Source organism: Pantherophis guttatus, chromosome 4, assembly GCF_059756535.1.
Source record: "Pantherophis guttatus breed Tessera chromosome 4, ASM5975653v1, whole genome shotgun sequence".
NCBI lineage: Eukaryota > Metazoa > Chordata > Lepidosauria > Squamata > Colubridae > Pantherophis > Pantherophis guttatus.
This window is the reverse complement of record NC_142066.1, coordinates 5,598,608-5,619,748: the sequence shown is the minus strand read 5'-3', so window position 1 is coordinate 5,619,748 and position 21,141 is coordinate 5,598,608. Positions and strand designations below refer to the sequence as shown.

The 21,141-nt window shown below is 46.7% G+C and overlaps 1 protein-coding gene across 1 annotated transcript in view; it reads left to right on the top strand.

The window, feature by feature from the left end:
• MRPL52 (mitochondrial ribosomal protein L52) overlaps window positions 1-11,466 on the top strand; it is a 13,476-nt gene extending 2,010 nt beyond the window's left edge. The window contains exons 2-5 of the mRNA XM_087891722.1: window positions 4,810-4,885; window positions 6,976-7,043; window positions 10,830-10,894; window positions 11,247-11,466. Coding sequence (XP_087747848.1) covers window positions 4,810-4,885; window positions 6,976-7,043; window positions 10,830-10,894; window positions 11,247-11,393 — 356 coding nt within the window. The 3' untranslated portion in view covers window positions 11,394-11,466. The remainder of the gene's footprint in view (window positions 1-4,809; window positions 4,886-6,975; window positions 7,044-10,829; window positions 10,895-11,246) is intronic.
• Window positions 11,467-21,141: the final 9,675 nt, after the last annotated feature.

The window sequence follows — 21,141 nt, the reverse complement described above, 5'->3', positions numbered from 1 at the left end:
TTTTAAGATGGTTGGACTTCCACTCCCAGAATTCCCCTTAATCTCAGGAGAACGATAATTCCCCCAGCCAGCAAATTGACAATTTTAAAATGGGTGGACTTCAATTCCCAGAATCCCCCTTAATCCCAGGAGAATGATAATTCCCCCAGCCAGCAAATTGACAATTTTAAAATGGGTGGACTTCAACTCCCAGAATTCCCCTTAATCCCAGGAGAATGATAATTCCCCCAGCCAGCAAATTGACAATTTTAAAACGGGTGGACTTCCACTCCCAGAATTCCCCTTAATCCCAGGAGAACGATAATCCCCCCAGCCAGCAAATTGACAATTTTAAAACGGGTGGACTTCCACTCCCAGAATTCCCCTTAATCCCAGGAGAACGATAATCCCCCCAGCCAGCAAATTGAAATTTTAAAACGGGTGGACTTCAAATCCCAAAATTCCCCTTAATCCCAGGAGAATGATAATTCCCCCAGCCAGCAAATTGACAATTTTAAAACGGGTGGACTTCCACTCCCAGAATTCCCCTTAATCCCAGGAGAATGATAATTCCCCCTGCCAGCAAATTGACAATTTTAAAACGGGTGGACTTCCACTCCCAGAATTCCCCTTAATCACAGGAGAATGATAATTCCCCCTGCCAGCAAATTGACAATTTTAAAACGGGTGGACTTCAAATCCCAGAATTCCCCTTAATCCTAGGAGAATGATAATTCCCCCAGCCAGCAAATTGACAATTTTAAGATGGTTGGACTTCCACTCCCAGAATTCCCCTTAATCTCAGGAGAACGATAATTCCCCCAGCCAGCAAATTGACAATTTTAAAATGGGTGGACTTCAATTCCCAGAATCCCCCTTAATCCCAGGAGAATGATAATTCCCCCAGCCAGCAAATTGACAATTTTAAAATGGGTGGACTTCAACTCCCAGAATTCCCCTTAATCCCAGGAGAATGATAATTCCCCCAGCCAGCAAATTGACAATTTTAAAACGGGTGGACTTCCACTCCCAGAATTCCCCTTAATCCCAGGAGAATGATAATTCCCCCAGCCAGCAAATTGACAATTTTAAAATGGGTGGACTTCAATTCCCAGAATCCCCCTTAATCCCAGGAGAATGATAATTCCCCCAGCCAGCAAATTGACAATTTTAAAACGGGTGGACTTCAAATCCCAAAATTCCCCTTAATCCCAGGAGAATGATAATTCCCCCAGCCAGCAAATTGACAATTTTAAAACGGGTGGACTTCCACTCCCAGAATTCCCCTTAATCCCAGGAGAATGATAATTCCCCCTGCCAGCAAATTGACAATTTTAAAACGGGTGGACTTCCACTCCCAGAATTCCCCTTAATCCCAGGAGAATGATAATTCCCCCTGCCAGCAAATTGACAATTTTAAAACGGGTGGACTTCAAATCCCAGAATTCCCCTTAATCCTAGGAGAATGATAATTCCCCCAGCCAGCAAATTGACAATTTTAAGATGGTTGGACTTCCACTCCCAGAATTCCCCTTAATCTCAGGAGAACGATAATTCCCCCAGCCAGCAAATTGACAATTTTAAAATGGGTGGACTTCAATTCCCAGAATCCCCCTTAATCCCAGGAGAATGATAATTCCCCCAGCCAGCAAATTGACAATTTTAAAATGGGTGGACTTCAACTCCCAGAATTCCCCTTAATCCCAGGAGAATGATAATTCCCCCAGCCAGCAAATTGACAATTTTAAAACGGGTGGACTTCCACTCCCAGAATTCCCCTTAATCCCAGGAGAACGATAATCCCCCCAGCCAGCAAATTGACAATTTTAAAACGGGTGGACTTCAAATCCCAAAATTCCCCTTAATCCCAGGAGAATGATAATTCCCCCAGCCAGCAAATTGACAATTTTAAAACGGGTGGACTTCCACTCCCAGAATTCCCCTTAATCCCAGGAGAACGATAATTCCCCCTGCCAGCAAATTGACAATTTTAAAACGGGTGGACTTCCACTCCCAGAATTCCCCTTAATCCCAGGAGAATGATAATTCCCCCAGCCAGCAAATTGTCAATTTTAAAACGGGTGGACTTCCACTCCCAGAATTCCCCTTAATCCCAGGAGAATGATAATTCCCCCTGCCAGCAAATTGACAATTTTAAAACGGGTGGACTTCCACTCCCAGAATTCCCCTTAATCCCAGGAGAATGATAATTCCCCCAGCCAGCAAATTGACAATTTTAAAACGGGTGGACTTCCACTCCCAGAATTCCCCTTAATCCCAGGAGAACGATAATTCCCCCAGCCAGCAAATTGACAATTTTAAAATGAGTGGACTTCCACTCCCAGAATTCCCCTTAATCCCAGGAGAATGATAATTCCCCCAGCCAGCAAATTGACAATTTTAAAATGGGTGGACTTCAAATCCCAGAATCCCCCTTAATCCCAGGAGAATGATAATTCCCCCAGCCAGCAAATTGACAATTTTAAAACGGGTGGACTTCAAATCCCAGAATTCCCCTTAATCCTAGGAGAATGATAATTCCCCCAGCCAGCAAATTGACAATTTTAAGATGGGTGGACTTCCACTCCCAGAATTCCCCTTAATCCCAGGAGAATGATAATTCCCCCTGCCAGCAAATTGACAATTTTAAGATGGGTGGACTTCCACTCCCAGAATTCCCCTTAATTCCACCCCGGATCACCCCAACGATGCCCTTGAAGTGATGTCCCGGTGCCTGGAGGCCATACGGATCTGGATGGGGAGGAACAGGCTCAGGCTCAACCCATCCAAGACCGAGTGGCTGTGGTTTCCAATGTCCCGATATAGTCAGTTGACGCCATCACTGACTATTGGGGGCGAATCATTGGCCCCCACGGAGAGGGCTCGCAACTTGGGCGTCCTCCTGGATTCACGGCTGTCTTTAGAAGAGCATTTGACGGCCGTGACCGGGAGGATTTTTTATCAGGTTCGTCTGATTCGCCAGTTGCGTCCCTTTCTGGATCGGGACTCGTTATGCACGGTCACTCATGCCCTCGTCACCTCCCGCCTGGACTATTGTAATGCTCTCTACATGGGGCTCCCCTTGAGGAGCACCCGGAGGCTCCAACTGGCGCAGAGTGCGGCCGCGCGGGTGGTAATGGGAGCGACATGGCGTTCCCATGTAAGACCCCTCCTGCGCGAGCTGCACTGGCTCCCGGTGGTCTTCCGGGTGCGCTTCAAGGTTTTGGTTACCACCTTTAAAGCGCTCCATGGCTTAGGACCTGGTTATTTACGGGACCGCCTACTACCACCAATAGCCTCCCACCGGCCAGTACGCTCTCATAGAGAGGGACTCCTCCGGGTGCCGTCAGCCAAACAGTGTCGACTGGCGGCCCCTAGGGGGAGAGCCTTCTCTGTGGGGGCACCTACCGTCTGGAATGAGCTCCCCCCGGAGATACGGAGGATCCCGGATCTGCGCTCCTTCCGCCGTGCTGTGAAGACCTTTTTATTCCATCAGGCGGGCTTGGCCTAATTTCTTCCCTTTTTAAATATGTAAATTTTAATCTGTTTTTAAATTATTGGGGTGTTTTAATCTGTCTGGGCCAAAATGATTTAATTTGATTTTATCTGGTTTTTAAATATTTTGTATTTATGTATTTTATTGTTGGCTGTTCACCGCCCTGAGTCCTTCGGGAGTAGGGCGGTATACAAATCAAATAAACCTAAACCTAAACCTAAACCTTAATCCCAGTAGAATGATAATTCCCCAGCCAGCAAATTGACAATTTTATAATGAGTGCAGTTCCACTCCCAGAATTCCCCTTAATCCCAGGAGAATGATAATTCCCCAGCCAGCAAATTACCCACTTTAAGAGGGATAGACTTCAATTCCCAGAATTCCCCAGCCAACAAATTGCCATCTTTAAGGGATAGACTTCAAGTCCCAGAATTCGCCTTAATCCTAGGACCATGATGGCGAACCTATGGCACGGGTGCCACAGATGGCACATGGAGCCATATCAGTGGGCACACAAGCATTGCCATAGCTCAGCTCCAGCGCGCATGAGTGCGCCGGCCGGCTGATTTTTGGGCCTTCCGGTCCCACCAGAAGTTGGGAAATGGTCTGTGTCCGGCCTCCTGAGGGCCTCCGGGGGGGGGGGCTGTTTTCACCCTCCCCAGGCTCCTAGAAAGCCTCTGGAGCCTGGGGAGGGTGAAAAACGGGCCTACCAGGCCCACCATGCCATCGTGTGTTAAAAGCGGAGGGGCATGCATGCATGTGCAGGGCGCATTGAATTATGGGTGTGGGCACGCACGTGGGTCACCTTGCCGCGCTCCCTCCACTTTTGGCACGTGACGGCAAAAAGGTTAGCCATCACTTTCCTAGAAGAACAGTTATTCCCCAGCCAGCAAATTTTATTGTTATTGTTATTCACTCAACATGGAGACCATCTCAGCTAATACTTTTATTAACCACCAGGTGGCAGTGCAGGACTGGTTTCATTCTGTTTGAAACTTTTCAAATATATGTAGCCACAATACTGTAGCTACATACACCTGATGAGGTCCAAACCGAACAAACGTAGTTGCGTATTGCCTCCTTAAAGTCAATATAGATTTTTTTTTTTTTTTTTAAAAACCACCCAGGGTGTACACTGTCTAAAAATCAAGAAATGCCCTTCCCCAAGAGAGGTGAAAGATACTTAGAACCTTTTGGATGGTGGGGAGTGTGTTTTATAGACAAAAAAAATAGGGTAATTGTTAAATGGTTTGAAGAGGTTGTTAAGCCAACCACACGACACTTCTGGTTCAGCCATGCATTTATTTATTTTTGTCTGGTTTCTCGCCCTGTAGGAGCCCAGCTTGTGATATTGGCTCGGAGTTTCCATTGCAGTAGCTTGAAGCATGCCGGAAGTGAATGGAGAATGAAGTGAGTACCTAATCTAATCTAGCTATCATCTATCTACCATCTACCTAGCTATCACCTGTCTCTCGGTCTGTATCTATCATCTTTCTATCATCTATCATCGACTGTATACCTATTGTCTGTCTATCTATCTGTCTATCTATCATCTACTATTTATCTATCACCATGATGGCAACCCTATGGCATGCGTGCAAGAGGTACCACTCAGAGCCCTATCTGTGGGCACGCACGCTATCGCCCCAGCCCAGCTCCATTGCGTTTGTCCCACAGGAGGGAGAGTGGGAGGGAGGGAGGGAGGGAAAGAGAGAAAGAGGGGGGGAAGGGAGGGAGGGGAAGAGAGAGAGGAAAAGAGGGAGGGAAAGAGGGAGGGACGGAAAGAGAGAAAGAGGGGGAAAGAGGGAGGGAGGGAGGGGAAGAGAGAGGGAGGAAAAGAGAGAGAAAGAGAAAGGGAGGGAAAGAGAAAGAGGGGGAAAGAGAGAGAGGGAAAGAGAGAGGTCGGGAAAGAGAAAGAGAGGGGGAAAGGGAGGGGAAGAGAGAGAGAAAGAGGGAGGGAAAGAGAGGGAGGGAGGGAAATAGAGAGGGGGAAAGGGAGGGAGGAAAAGAGAGAAGGAGGGAGGGAAAGAGAGGGGGAAAGAGGGAGGGAGAGAAAGAGTGAAAGAGAGGGGGAAAGAGGGAGGGAGAGGAAGAGAGAGGAAGGAAAAGGGAGGGGAAGAGAGAGGAAGGGAGGGAGGGAGGGAAAGAGAGAAAGGGGGGGAAAGGGAGGGAGGGGAAGAGAGAGAGGAAAAGTGGGAGGGATAGAGAGGGAGGGACGGAAAGAGAGAAAGAGGGGGAAAGAGGGAGGGAGGGGAAGAGAGGGAGGAAAAGAGAGAGAAAGAGAAAGGGAGGGAAAGAGAAAGAGGGGGAAAGAGAGAGAGGGAAAGAGAGAGGTCGGGAAAGAGAAAGAGAGGGGGAAAGGGAGGGGAAGAGAGAGAGAAAGAGGGAGGGAAAGAGAGGGAGGGAGGGAAATAGAGAGGGGGAAAGGGAGGGAGGAAAAGAGAGAAGGAGGGAGGGAAAGAGAGGGGGAAAGAGGGAGGGAGAGAAAGAGTGAAAGAGAGGGGGAAAGAGGGAGGGAGAGGAAGAGAGAGGAAGGAAAAGAGGGAGGGGAAGAGAGAGAGGAAGGGAGGGAGGGAGGGAAAGAGAGAAAGGGGGGGAAAGGGAGGGAGGGGAAGAGAGAGAGGAAAAGTGGGAGGGATAGAGAGGGAGGGACGGAAAGAGAGAAAGGGGGAAAGAGGGAGGGAGGGGAAGAGAGAGGGAGGAAAAGGGAGGGAAAGAGAAAGAGGGGGAAAGAGAGAGGTCGGGAAAGAGAAAGAGAGGGGGAAAGGGAGAGGAAGAGAGAGAAAGAGGGAGGGAAAGAGGGAGGGAGGGAAATAGAGAGAGGGGGAAAGGGAGGAAGGAAAAGAGAGAAGGAGGGAGGGAAAGAGAGGGGGAAAGAGGGAGGGAGGGAAAGAGTGAAAGAGAGGGGGAAAGAGGAAGGGAGAGGAAGAGAGAGGAAGGAAAAGAGGGAGGGGAAGAGAGAGAGGAAGGGAGGGAGGGAGGAAAAGAGAGAGAGAAAGAGGGAGGGAAAGAGAAAGAGGGGGAAAGAGAGAGAGGGAAAGAGAGGGAGGGGAAGAGCTTGTGGGGGCTCCATTTTCACTGTCAGAGGGCTGCAGGAGGCCATTGCAGCTGAAACAGGGCCCGGGGGGGGGAACCCCCAAGATCCGTTTTTGCTGGTAGAGGGCTCCAGGAGGCCGTCGCGGCCGAAAATGAAGCCTGGGCGGGCTGCACACTGGCTCCCCGAGCTCCGTTTTTGCTGGCAGAGGGCTGCAGGAGGCCATAGCGGTCGAAAACTTGAGCCTCAGTGAGTGACATCGAGCTGGCCACGCCTACTCTGGCCGCACACACACCCGGGCCCTGAGATCAAACACAGTCCTGATGCAGCCCTCAATGAAATCGAGCTGGACACCCCTGATTTACACTTATCGGTCGCGGCGGTCTCAGATCCCTTTTGATCTGTGGGCGATCTATTCAATTTCCGAGAGCTGCACCAACTCTTTTGTCTTTTTTTTTTTTTCCAGGCACGGCCTCCCTGCAAACCCATCGGATCACGGGCTGACTACCAATTTACCAGATTGGTCTTTTGCTGGTAAACAAATAAACTAACCGGGGCGGGGAGAAGATTATCTGTTGATGTTGAATAGACTGCTTTTATGAGCGGTGCGGTGGCCTAGAGGCAGAGCTCGCGCCTCACAATCAGGAGGCTGTGAGTTCGATCCTAGGTAGAGGCAGATAGTTCTCTCTCTGGGCACAATGAGAAAATATATATCTGCTGAACAAAACTCCGCATTGGAAACAGGAAGGGCATCCGGCCAGTAAAGACTCAGCTCCATTCAGTTGCCCCAACTCCACCCCGCAAGGGATTATGGGGCCATTAAAAGAAAATATATATATACAGACTGTTTTTATGCCAAAAGTCCCTCAAACCGATTTGAGGAAGGCCAAAGTAGAATCAAACTAAACTCCCCCTTTTTTTAAAAAAAAAAAAAAACAATGTTTTAGGAAACAAGATTATCATCCTCAAAGGAGAATCGGGTGGCAGGCCAGATGATTGACAAGAGGCTTCTGCCCGATGGAGAATTCCAGCTGTGTTTATACGGTTGCCGAGCTCAATTTGAACCCGTCCCTTTTGAAAGAACTATACAGTGGTGCGGTGGCCTAGAGGTGGAGCTCTCGCCTCACAATCAGGAGGCTGTGAGTTCGATCCTAGGTCAGTGATGGCTAACCTTTTTGCCATCGAGTGCCAAAAGTGGGGGGAGCGTAGGGGGGGTCACGTGCACGTGTGCCCACACTCATAATTCTATGGGCCACGCCCGCTGCGCATGTCCGTGCGACCTCCCCCATGCTCCCCACGCTTTTGGCACGCGATGGTACGGTGGGCCACCGGACTTCCGGTGGAACCGGAAGTCGAGAAACAAGCCATTTGTGGCCTCCAGAGACGTGGGGAAGGCCATTTTCGCCTTCTCCAGGCACCTAGAAAGGTTCTGGAGCCCGGGGAGAGTGAAAAACAGGCCTTCCGGTCCCACCGGAAGTCGGGAAACAGGCCATTTCTGGCCTCTGGAGGGCCTCCGGGGGGGGGGGGGAAGAAGGCCTAGAAAGCCTCTGGAGCCTGGGGAGAGGGAAAAACAGGCCTTCTGGTCCCACCGGAAGTCGGGAAACAGGCCATTTCTGGCCTCTGGAGGGCCTCCGGGGGAGGGGGGGGAAGAAGGCCTAGAAAGCCTCTGGAGCCTGGGGAGAGGGAAAAACAGGCCTTCCTCATCCACCCACCCCGGAGACCCTCCAGAGGCCAGAGACAGCGTGTTTCCCGACTTCTGGTGGGCCCAGAAGGCCTGAAAATCAGCTGGCTGGCGCATGCATGCGCACCGCCGCTCAGCTTGCGTGCCCACCAATATGGCTCCGCGGGCCACCTGTGGCACGCGTGCCATAGGTTCGCCATCACAGTCCTAGGTAGAGGCAGATTTTTCTCTCTATGGGCACATTGAGAATATATATCTGCTGAACAAAACTCCACATTGGCAACAGGAAGGGCATCCGGCCAGTAAACACAACCCTCCATTCGGTTGCCCAGACTCCACACCCGCAAGAAGATTATGGGGTCATAAAAAAGAGATGATGATGACTTTCGAAAGATCTATAAATGGCTTGGCACCAGGGTACATCAGAACAGGTGTCCACAACCTGTGGGACGCAGCCCACCACCGGGATGCAGCCGATTCGCATTTAGTGACCGTTGGAAGTTAACAACGGCACTGGGGGAAAAAAAATGACTTGGGACTATTTTTCACACTTAATGACCGTTGCAGCATCTCCACAATCAGGTAATCATAATTTGGATGCTTGGCGACTGGAGTCCTACAGGTAGTCCTCGACTTACGACAGTTCGTTTAGTGACCGTTCGAAGGGATCCTGCAACTGTCGGAAGTACCTGCCAGTTGCCAACCATCTGAATTTGATCACGTGGTTTTAAGTCGAGGAGTCCCTGAAACACGGAATATTTTTTACGTGGGTTGTTGTTGTTGTTTTTTTTTACATTTCTGAGGTAAATAGAGGTAAAACAGTTCATTTAGCGACCGTTCGAAGTTACAAAAAAAAGGGGCTTACGGTCGTTTTTCACACTTAGCAACCCTTGCAGAAATCCTTATGTGAGCAAAATTCAGACACTTGGCAACTGACTAGTATTTATGACAGTCGCAGCGCCCCGGGGTCATGTGATTCTCCTTTCGCGACCACCTGACAAGCAAAGTCAATGGGAAAATCCAGATTCGCTTAACAACGGTCTTACCAACTTAACGACTGCAGTGATTCACTTAACAACCGTGGCAAGCAAGGTCATAAAACTCACTTAACCGAGGTTTCTGCTGAACCACATACATTTTGGACTTCGTTGAGGTCGTAATTCGAGGACCACCTGTATTTACAACGGTTTTTAAGATGGAATGGAATGGAAATAGAAAGAACAGAATAGAAATAGAAATAGAATAGAGAATAAATGGAATGGAATGGAATGAAATATTAAAATAGAAGAGAAGAGAAGAGAATTCAGAAGAGAATACCATAAAATATAGAATAGAATAGAATAGAATAGAATAGAATAGAATAGAATTCAGAATAGAATACCATAAAATATAGAATAGAATAGAATAGAATTCAGAATAGAATACCATAAAATAATAGAATAGAATAGAATAATAGAATAGAATAGAATAGAATAGAATAGAATAGAATAGAATAGAATAGAATAGAATAGAATAGAACAGATGGAATATAAGGAATGGAATGGAAAATAATAGAATAAATGGAATAGAATACATGGAATGGAATGGAAAATAATTAGAATAGAATATAGAATATGGAATAGATAGAGAACAGAACAGAACAATATAGAAATCTTTATTGGCCAAGTGTGATTGGACACACAAGGAATTTGTCTTTGGTGCATAAGCTCTCATTGTACATGAAAGCTATAAGTGATAAATCATGATCATACGCTGTTTCCCCCAAAATAAGACATTATCCCCTGATAATAAGCCCAATCGGGCTTTTGAGCGCATGGCAATAAGGCCAAGCGCTTATTTCAGGGTTCAAAAAACTATAAGACTGGGTCTTATTTTCAGGGAAACACAGTAGTCATAAAAATACATTCATCCTAAATCATAAGATATCACACTTTGTGATAGTCATAGGATACTAAATAAGCAATCAACATAAATCTTAATAGAATAGAATAGAATAGAATAGAATAGAATAGAATAGAATATTTTTATTGGCCAAGTGTGATTGGACACACAAGGAATTTGTCTTGGTGCATAAGCTCTCAGCGTACATAAAAGAAAAGATACGTTATAAATAGAAACTAAATAAAATAAAATAAAATCATAAAGATGCAAGCAACAAAGTTATAGTCATAAGTAGAAAAGGAGATAGGTAATAGGAAAGATGATAAGAATAATGGTAATACAGTCTAACTAAATAGTTTGACAGTGTTGTGGGAATAAGTTGTTTAGCAGAGCGATATAGATAGATAGATAGATAGATAGATAGATAGATAGATAGATAGATAGATAGATGCGCCATTTAGCAAATGTCCAAAATTCGATCATGGGACCGTGAAGTGATGGGGAGCGGATGTCAGAATTCAAACACTGGGTTGTAAGTCCGATTTTCGGGCTGCGTTGTAACTCTGGACAGTCGCTAACCAACCGGTCGTAAGTGGAGGACTTCCCTGTCCTTTGGGAATCGTTAGGGTTGTTAATTCTGCATTAAGCAAGCTTCACATCTGCCCTCCGAGAACGCCAACCTGTGTCTTCAATAACCATTGTGCCTTTCTTTCGTCCGTCTGTCATTCCCCGCCCCGCTCCCCACTCCGCCCCGGCAGATGGCAGGCCCGCTCCTCCCATGGTAGGCCACCTCCGACGCCAGGAAAAAAAACAGGAGATGGTGGTAAGTACCCTTTCTAGCCACGTGGCAAAAAAATGGGGCGTAACTTACCATATATTTCGGACTATAAGACGCACCGGAGTATAAGACGCACCAAGATTTCAAAGAGGTAAACAAAAAAATTTTTGCCCTCCCCGGTCCCCAGGAGCACTCTGCAGGCCTCCCAAACCCTCTGCGTGCCCTGTTTTTGCAAAAAATAGGCCCATTTTCACAAAAAAACGGGCCCGTTTTTGGCCTCCTAACCCTCCCCGTTTTTTCTTCACAAAAAACGTTTTAAAGGTTAAAAGGGTTGTGTTGAAGGACATCTCCCTGGGCCTTTGTTTAACGTTCCCTTCTTTGAATTTTGGTCCTTCAGAGGCGCATAGCCCAGCTTTCTTCGGAACTGGACCACGGGATGAAAAAGTGGGAAGCGAAAATGAAAAAGCAGGAAGAAGACCAAGAAGAGAAGCGACGCAAGAGACTTCAGCCCAAAGGAGCCTTACTCCAGCAGCTTCCGAAATGATTGCTCTTTACTCCCTCTGCAATCTCGAGCTTCAACAACAACAACAAAAAATCAATAAATTATGTATAATAAATCTATCGATGTATAAATCTACCTAGGAAGACCGGTTGCAGCAATGGTGGGTTGCCCCCGGTTCGGACCGGTTCGCAAGAACCGGTAGTAAAACTGGCGGGAGGCCCCGCCCACCACCCCGGATGTCGTCATCGGCGATATGCGCAGAAGCAAGGCGCGCACACGAGCGAAGCGAGTGCCCGTGTGTAATTCTGCTATGAACCGGTATTAAAAGTAAGTAGAATCCACCTCTGGGTTGCAAGTATTGGGTATGACCAATCTAGAGAAGAGAAGGACTAGGGGGGGGACATGATAGCAGTATTGTCAGAGTTTCTTGCAAAAATCAAATCCAGAAGCACACACAGATAGCTGAATCCGCTGGATTCATTAACTTCTTTATATTCCTAATAACAGATTTAGTATATTTACAATACCAACAGTTGATTCTTCAGCTCAGATCAGCAGACATGTTCACACACAGAATACAACAGAGAGTTTAACAGACACTGGTTTCGGTTTCTTTTTCTCTGCACAGAATCAGAAGCTGCAGACTAAGACAAGCCCTGGCTCCAGCCCGTCTTAGCTCCCAATTGGCTGATTTAGTTGCTATGCCTATTCATTGGCTGGCTTTGTTACCATGTCTTCCCACTCGTGAATATTCTGACAAGTATTCCGGTATTTGAGGGGCTGCCACAGAGAAGGGGAGGGGTCCACTTATTTTCCAAAGGACCAGAAGGCAAGACAAGGAGCAACAGGTGGAAACTCATCATGGAGAGAAGCAACCTACCGGTAGAATTAAGGAGAAACTTCCTGACAGTGAGGATTATTAACCAGTGGAACAGCTTGCCACCAGAAGTTGTAGGTGCTTCATCACTGGCGGTCTGAGGAGATTCTCAGTTATCCAGTTTTTTCTTCGTCCTGAAAAAAGCACCTTTGGGACAACCATGACCTGGATGACTGAGAATCTCCTCAGACTTTTAGCTATACAATTTGGGATAAACACCTTTTGAACGGTGTGGGAGTAGGAATGGATTTCCAGAGAGAGAAAAATTGCAGACTACAGGAACCAAGAGCAACATTCAGTTGATCCTGAGGACACAGATAAACCACCAAGGGCTTTACCGACCAGGGGTGGGTTCTAACATTTTTTACTACCGGTTCTGTGGGCGTGGCTTATTTTGTGGGCGTGGTTTGATGGTCATGTGACAATTCTTTAGGATTTAGCAGAGGTACTGGTCTACCAGGCTTTTAACTGCTTGCAGAGCTGTACCAGTCTACCCATTCGTTCTTGGACCGTCCTGGTCTACCCATTTGTTTTTCAAGCGTCCCGATCTACCCATTTGTTTTTGGAAGCACCGGTCTACCACCACACTGTCTTTTAACACTGATCAGCCGTAGGGCGGCCCTTTGAAGCCCCGCGGCAAGAGTTTAAACAGTTTTTTTCCTTCTAGCCATCAGCTGGGACTCGGGAGGCAGCAAATAGGTTGGGGGCGGGGCCAAATAAAAGGTAACGCGGGTGGGGCAGGAGGGCCCAGCTCCCGAACAAAGAGAACCGGTTCGGTGACGTCATATTGTCACCGCTACCGGCTCGGCAGAACCGGGCCGAACCGGGAGGAACCCACCACTGTTACTGACCCTTTAAAAGGGTGCAAACGACCAGCTGTCTGCAAGGAACATAAATCCTTCCATTCCCCACCAATCCTGTCAGAGCTGAAGAAGCTTCTTGGATGAGAAGCAAAACGTCCTCAAAGAAAAAAAACAAGAAAGTCCAATTACCTCCTGAAAAAATTCTCCAACACTGGAGGTTTTTAGGAAAAGATTGGACAACTATTTGTCTGGAATTGTATAGGCCAGTGATAGCGAACCTTTTTGACATCACGTGCCAGGAGGAGGGGCGGTGGGGTCATGCACGTACATGCCCACACTCACAATTCTATGCACCCTGCCCCTTCACATGCGTGTATGACCCCCCCTCTGCCCCGCCCCTGGCACGTGAGGGCCCGGTAGGCCCGTTTTTCTCTCACCTGGCTCCAGACACTTTCTAGGAGTCGGGGGAGGGTGAAAATGCCCCCCCCGGAGGTCCTCCGAAGGCCAAAAACAGCCCATTTGCCAACTTCCGGTGGGACCAGAAGGCCTGTTTTTGCTATCCCCAGCCTCCAGGGCCTCTCTAGGAGTCTGGGGAGGGTGAAAACGGACTTTCCCAATCCCCCAGAAGTCCTCTGGAGGCCGAAAATGGCCTGTTTCTGGCATCCAGAAGACCTCTGGGGGAGGGGAGGCTGTTTTCGCCCTCCCCAGACTCCTAGAGAGGCTCTGGAGTCAGGTGAGAGAGAAAAATGGGCCTTCCCCACCACCACCACCCCGAGGCCCTCCGGAGGCAGGAAACAGCCTGTTTCCCTACTTCTGGTGGGCCCAGAAGGCCCAAAAATCAGCTGGCGCGCGCTGGAGCTGAGCTCGCGTTCCCACTGATATGGCTACGTATGCCACCTGTGGCACGCGTGCCATAGGTTCGCCATCACGGGTATAGGCCCTTCTGCTTGGCCAGGGGTGGGATTCAGCCGGTTCGTATCAGTTCAGGCGAACCAGTTGTGACCTGCGAGTGGGCCTGCCCACCTGCCCCGGCGCTATGCCATCCTGTTTAGCTACATTTTTTTAAGCTGCGGGCATGTGTGCAAGCACGCACGAGAGAAAAACACATGCGCAGGAGGTGTGCGAGCGAAGCGAGTGTGTGCGCTCACATTTTCGGTGCTGGGGAGCGAACCGGTTGTTAAAATTATATGAAGCCCACCTCTGGGCAGGGGGTTAGGCTAGAAGACCTCCAAGGTCCCTTCCTGCTCTATTCTGATTGATTGATTGATGTTTTTTATACTGGAGAGAACTGGGCGGCCACTGTTTTCTGCTCATTTTCTCCCTCTCTTTGTTTATAATCCAAGGGTTGGAGGGAAGGGGGAGCAGCCTGCCCTGGCATGTTATCTGCATCTGCAAATCCCTGCGTTAACCAAGGGCCTGCATAGTTTCAACACACACTCGCAACTGTCACACACCTTCCAGAGAGGGTCTTATCTCGCAGAAGGCCTTGCTCTCTTGTTTACGTTGTCGGGGGAAATATTTGCCCCGTTCATTCCCGAGAGTCGAGGATTGTGGATGTATGTAGGAGCCTCCGATGTTCGGCTTTTGCTTTATTTTCCTCGCTGGAGTTGGGGCTCCATGTAGTCCTCGACTTAGAACAACTCATTTAGTGACCGTTCAACGATACAACGGCACCGAAAAACGGGACTTATGGCCGTTTTTCAGACTTCCAATCATGGTTGCATCCCCAGGGTTGTGTGATCAAAATTTGGAGGCTTGGCAACTGCCTCATACTTATCACGGGTGCAGCGTCCCGGGCTCTTTGGACAAGCAAAGTCAACGGAGAAGTCGGATTTGCTGAACAACAACTGACTTCGCTTAACAACTGTGACAAGGAAGGTTGTAAAATGGAGCAAAATACACCTGACACGCATTTCCCTTAGCAACAGGAACGTTGGGCCTCAATTGTGGTCGTACGTCGAGGACTACCTGTACAGCTCCTTTGGGCTCCGAATTCTGGGGCTTTTGAAGTTGCTAGAACCTGTCAGTCAAAAGGCTGAGAAGGACCCAAAGAAGGGGCATTTTGGAAGATCCCCTTTATTCGATCGTAGCGTTTCTCAAAAACCTGTCAACTTTTAAGACGTGTGGACTTAGAATCAGCCAAACTTTCCAGCACAAAAATGAGAGAATTGGTTATATTTTGATTATTTTTGAATTCCTGCCCTGGAATCCGGTCCTCGCCTTCTGCCATGGATCCCGGCTGCAAGATGAGTTGTGGGCCAGGATGTCTTACAATAATAATAATAATAATAATAATAATAATAATAATAATAATAATAATAATAATAATGCCGAGGACTCCTACAAGTAAAGCAGACTGTGGAAGAAGAAAAATGCAGCTTGAATGATTACATCCAGAAAAGTGAAGAACCAATGATTAAGGAAGTAAATAAAGGAGGCCTTTTAAAGACAACTAAAACAAAAGCAGAATATAAGAAAGAAGTAACTGAGCAGCGAGCTGAAAATTGGAAAAGCAAAGCTCTGCATGGCCAATACTTGAAAAGTATTGAAGGCAAAGCTGACCAGAAACTAACTTGGAACTGGTTAAGATCAGGAGTACTGAAAAAAGAAACAGAAAGCTTTATTTTGGCAGCTCAAGAACAAGCCCTAGCCACAAACTGCATGAAGGCAAAAATTCAACACGTTACCACCAACAGCAAATGCCGCCTCTGCAATGAGAAAGATGAGACAGTCGACCACCTGATCAGTGGGTGCAGCAAAATTTCACAAACTGACTACCTACAACGCCATGACCGTGTTGCTAAGATCATTCACTGGAAATTGTGCCAGAAGTTTGGATGTGAGTACATCAAAAACCACTGGGAACATCAGGGTGAGAAAGTTTTAGAGAATGAGAAACTCAAGATCTTTTGGGACTTTAGGATTCAGACTGACAGGCACTTGGTCCACAACACACCTGACATAACAATAGTTGAAAAGAAAAAAGTATGGTTCATTGACATTGCAATACCTGGTGATGCACGGATTGAAGATAAGCAGCAAGAAAAAAAATCACAAAGTACCGGGACTTGCAAATTGAAGTTGAGCGACTGTGGAAAAAGAAATTGTGTGTTGTCCCGATTGTAATTGGAGCCCTCGGAGCAATACCTAAAGGGCTACCCCGCTATTTAGAAATTCTAAATTTGCCGGACTTGAACATTTTGACTCTACAAAAAACCACCTTACTCGGAACAGCTTACATCCTCCGACGATACCTTAACAGTTCCTAGGTCCTTGGTTAGGACTCGAGCTGCTGAGCTATTAACCAGCCTCAAAGGCTGTGAATCTCACTAAAGATTAAATAATAATAATAATAATAATAATAATAATAATAATAATAATAATAGAGTCAGCCAATTGCTTTCCCCATCAGCTTGCTTCGCCTGGGAGAATCAAAGTTTTTCACAGAAGTTTTTAAAAAGTTTAAAAAGTCTTTGGCCCGGTGTGGAAGAAAAATCAAGGGAGAGGCCCGAAAAAAACAGGACGCTTTGCCAGGAAAGAAAAGCATCCAGTTGGCCAAAAGGAGGACAGATTTTGGAAACGGCGAGGAGATCCCATCTTGGCTGAAAAAATCAAAATGCAGCCTCAGCCAATTTTGCAGGAATGTTGGGATTCTTTTCTTGCAAAAGACCCGCCTGAGCTCGTTCTTTCCATCCATGGGGGGTCCTTGGAAGGCTCCCACCCCCCCACCTCCCGCTCTGGCCCTACGGGAACCTCTCCCTGCCAAAACTCAAGTCACAAGACCTTATGAAGGAAAATCGGGAAGACGTGCGCATTCTTCCCAAATCCTAAAGGATCTCTTCGGTTTCTTTTTCCTCTCCCTTCGGTGCAAAAATGACATTTTTTTCCCCCATCCTGGCTTTCTTCTCGCTGGAAAATTATGCTTTTCATGGGGGGGGTGTAAAAAAAGAGGTTTTTCTTTGCTTTCTGCAGAGGCGACGGAGAAGGGGCACATTTGATTTAAATGAATTAAACCCAAAACTTTTCTGACAGCAATCCACCTAATAGAACAGAAGTTGCCTTTGGAAGTTGTGAGAGCTTCATCCTTGGAGGCTTTCAAGAAGAGATTGGGCTGCCATTTGTCAGAAATGGTTGGGGGGGGTTGGACTAGATGACCTCCAAGGACCCTTCCAACTCTGTTAATTTATCTAAAATTTCCAAGGTTTTTATTTATTTATTTATTGTTCATATTTCTATGCCGCCCACTCTCCGGCTTACACTAATGTAGATAAAAGAAAGGAATCATACAAAGTCAGATATATGAGCTCTAAAGGGCCCTCTCTATTCACATTATTATAAGGGGAAGACGTGCTTAGATACATGAACTCTGAGAGAACCTCTCTATTCACATTATTATAAGAGAGGAAAGTGCTCGTTGGAGATGATATTAACAAACAGTTAAACCTCATTAAGTGGTAATATATTTTCTGATGAGACCTAGATGTCACGAAAGGACCGCCATATGGAAAACATCTGAGTGACCTCACTGTGAATGACACAAAGACCTATATGTTACAAAGAGTTACTTAATCCAATAAATTTACCCAAGGACAGCAGTAACTCTCCCATTAGCAACTCCGAGCACTTAAGGAAAAGTTGTGTGGCTAAGATAATTTTATAAACTAAGATTAATGGTTTAAGTAATTAGATGAACATATTATCCAATGTATGTAACCATATAGGGAAAATCGGATGTATGATCTCATGTTAACCATATATGGAAAATGTATGATCTCACCGAATCCTTGGTCTTAGAAATGTATAAAAACCGTTGTATCAGAGTTCTCTCCTTGTTCAAAGCTTCAGGTACAAAACTGGCTCTGAACCTTGCGCAATAAAACTGTCTCTGGCTGACACAGGAATGTTGTTTGGTCTTATCATTCCACAACAACACCAAAGACAGTATACTAAATAGCATATTGCCCCCTAACAATCTGGGTCCTCGTTTTACCCACCTCGGAAGGATGGAAGGCTGAGTCAACCTTGAACCTGATGAGATTTGATCCGCTGATCTGCTGAACTAGCAGTCAGCCGAAGTAGCTGCAGTACTGCACTCTAACCATGGCGCCATCTCGGTTGAGAAACATTGAATGGCAGCCTAGGTAGGCCTCAAGCGTAGGGAATTCTGGGAGTTGGAAATTTGTGGGAGCTTCATTTCACTGGAGGCTTTCAAGAAGAGATCGGGCTGCCATTTGTCAGAAATGGTTGGGTGGAGGAGGGGTTGGACTAAATGACCTCCAAGGTCCCTTCCAACTCTGTTAATCTAAATCTTAAATCGACTCAAAATGCCCTTCCTGCCCTAAATTTCGGCCTCAGCTAGGCTGTCCCAAACGGGAGTTCTTCAGCCAGGTTGAATCAACCCTGGTGGCAGCGGCTCAGCACGATGGGCTTTGTGTTGCTCCTTCCTTTTGCAAGGCCCTCCCTGCCAGCTCCTTCCCCCTCCCAACCCTTCTATCTTTGCAATTCCCTTCCTGCCTCCACCGCTCTCAACATCTGGAGCCCCAATGGGCGTTGTTGAGCTTGTTGAATGCAGGAATTCAGGATGCCAAATTGAAGTCAACTTGGCTCCAACGGGAATTTTGCTTCGCTCGTTCTTTCCCCATCCTGCAATTTTGGGGGGGGGGGTGGAGGTAGAGGAGAGGATGATCTGCGTGGCTGCCCAGCCCTATAGGAACTTAGGGGGAGAGGTATGGTGGGGGGGAAAAAAAACTTTGCTTTGCCCCTTCGCCCCCCCCCCTTTTTGGTTCCCTTTCGATTATTCCCCGTCTTGCTAATTCCATCTGTGTTTTGAACACAATTTTTTTCTCCCCCCTCCTACAGGAGGAGAAGGAGAAGCGGGGGGAAAAAAAACTTCTGTAATTGATTCCAGATGTGACCACCGCAAGGATGAGATCAGCTCTTGGAGCCTTGGGCCAAGCGCACGAGACCCGCCTGGACGGCCAAAGCCGAGGAGGGCCGAAGTCATACCTCTCGGTGGGAAAGGGCCTCCTTGTTGAGGTTCCACACCCCCAAGGAGGGCCAGCTCAGCACTTCCAGGGGCGATTCTCTCCTTTCCTCCCCACCCCCACATCTTCTTCTCCCCCTTCCCCCCCCCCAAATTTCACCCCGGTTGAGCTCCTGGCTGGTCTTGACGCAACCCTTGAGCTCATGCCCCCCCCTTCCCCCCAGCTGGATTATCCCTGAGTCAGTCGAATTTAGGGCGAAATTGTGGTTGCGTCAGCAAAGACAGTGTCTGTGTGCCATGCATCCCTCTCTGCAGATCTGCTTTTCTAAAGATTAAATGATGATGATGATGGGGGGGGGGGAGATAGCTAGCTAACTAGATAGAAAGATGATGGATGGATGGATGGAGAGAGAGATGAGAGAGAAATAATGGATGGATAGACGATGGATGGACAGAAATTATAGTGGATAGATAACAGAGATGATAGATAGATAGATAGATAGATAGATAGATAGATAGATAGATAGATAGATAGATAGATAGCTGATAGGTAGGTAGGTAGGTAGCTAATAGGTAGGGACATAGCAGATAGAGAGATAGGTAGGTAGCTGATAGATAGATAGAGAGATAGATGATAGATGATAGGATAGGTAGATAGATAGGTAAGTAGCAGATAGATAGATAGATAGATAGATAGATAGATAGATAGATAGCAGATGGATAGATAGAGAGATACGATAGATACGGTAGGATAGATAGAGAGATATGTAGGTAAGTAGCTGATAGATAGATAGATAGATAGATAGATAGATAGATAGATAGATAGATAGATGATAGATATTATAGAATGGGTAGAGAGATAGGTAAGTAGCAGATAGAGAGATAGATAGATAGATAGATAGATACGATAGATACGGTAGGATAGGTAGATAGAGAGATATGTAGGTAAGTAGCAGATAGATAGATAGATAGATAGATAGATAGATAGATAGATAGATAGATAGATAGATACGATAGATACGGTAGATACGGTAGGATAGGTAGATAGAGAGATATGTAGGTAAGTAGCAGATAGATAGATAGATAGATAGATAGATAGATAGATAGATAGATAGATGATATTATAGGATGGGTAGAGAGATAGGTAAGTAGCAGATAGAGAGATAGGTAAGTAACAGAGAGATAGGTAAGTAGCAGATAGATAGATAGATAGATAGATAGATAGATAGATAGATAGATAGATAGATAGATAGATAGATAGATAGGGATGGATGATGGATGGATAGAGAGACAGAGAGGTAGTTAGATGATAGATAGCAAGAGAGAGAGAGAGAGAGAGAGAGATAATGATAGCTGATAGATATAGATAGACAGACTGATAGATATGGATGGATGATGGATGGATAGAGATAGCTAGAAAGGTAGCTAGATAGCTAGATGATGCAAGAGAGAGGAGAGAGAGAGAGAGAGAGAAAGAGCGAGAGAGAGACAAAAACACACAAACACAGAACTTCCCAGAATTGTCATGTCACGTTTTGCAAAGCAAAATACCAGGAAAGGCTATTTCAAAATAAACATTACACAATAGGATGGTGGAGGATGGCAATTAACCCATGGGACTGCCATCTCATTCTTACGGAAAAAAATAATAATAGCTTAGTAGCTGTTTGCTAGGTTAGGAGCGAGAGCCTTTCAATTCTGAAGAGCAGGAAAAAGGGGAAGGAAGGAATGAGGGAGAGAGGAAGGGAGGGGGGAGGAAGGAAGGAAGCCACCGGGGGGGGGGGAGTGAAGGGAAAGGAAGAGGAAAGAGGCAGGGAGGAAAAAAGGAAAGAAAGAGAATGGGAAAGAAGGAAGGGAAGGAAAGGAGAAAGGGGAGGGAGGGAAGGAAGGAAAGGAAGGAAGGAGAAAGAAAAGGGGGGAGAAGAAAGAAAGAAGAAGGAAGGAAGAAGAAGGAAGGGAAGGGAGGAAAAGGAAAGGAGAAAGGGGAGGAAGGAAGGAAGGAGGAAAGGAAAGAAAGGAAGCAGAAAGAAGAGGGGAAGAGAAGAAAGAAGGAAGGAAGAAGAAGGAAGGGAAGGGAGGAAAAGGAAAGGAAAGGAGAAAAGGGAGGGAGGGAGGGAAGGAAGGAAG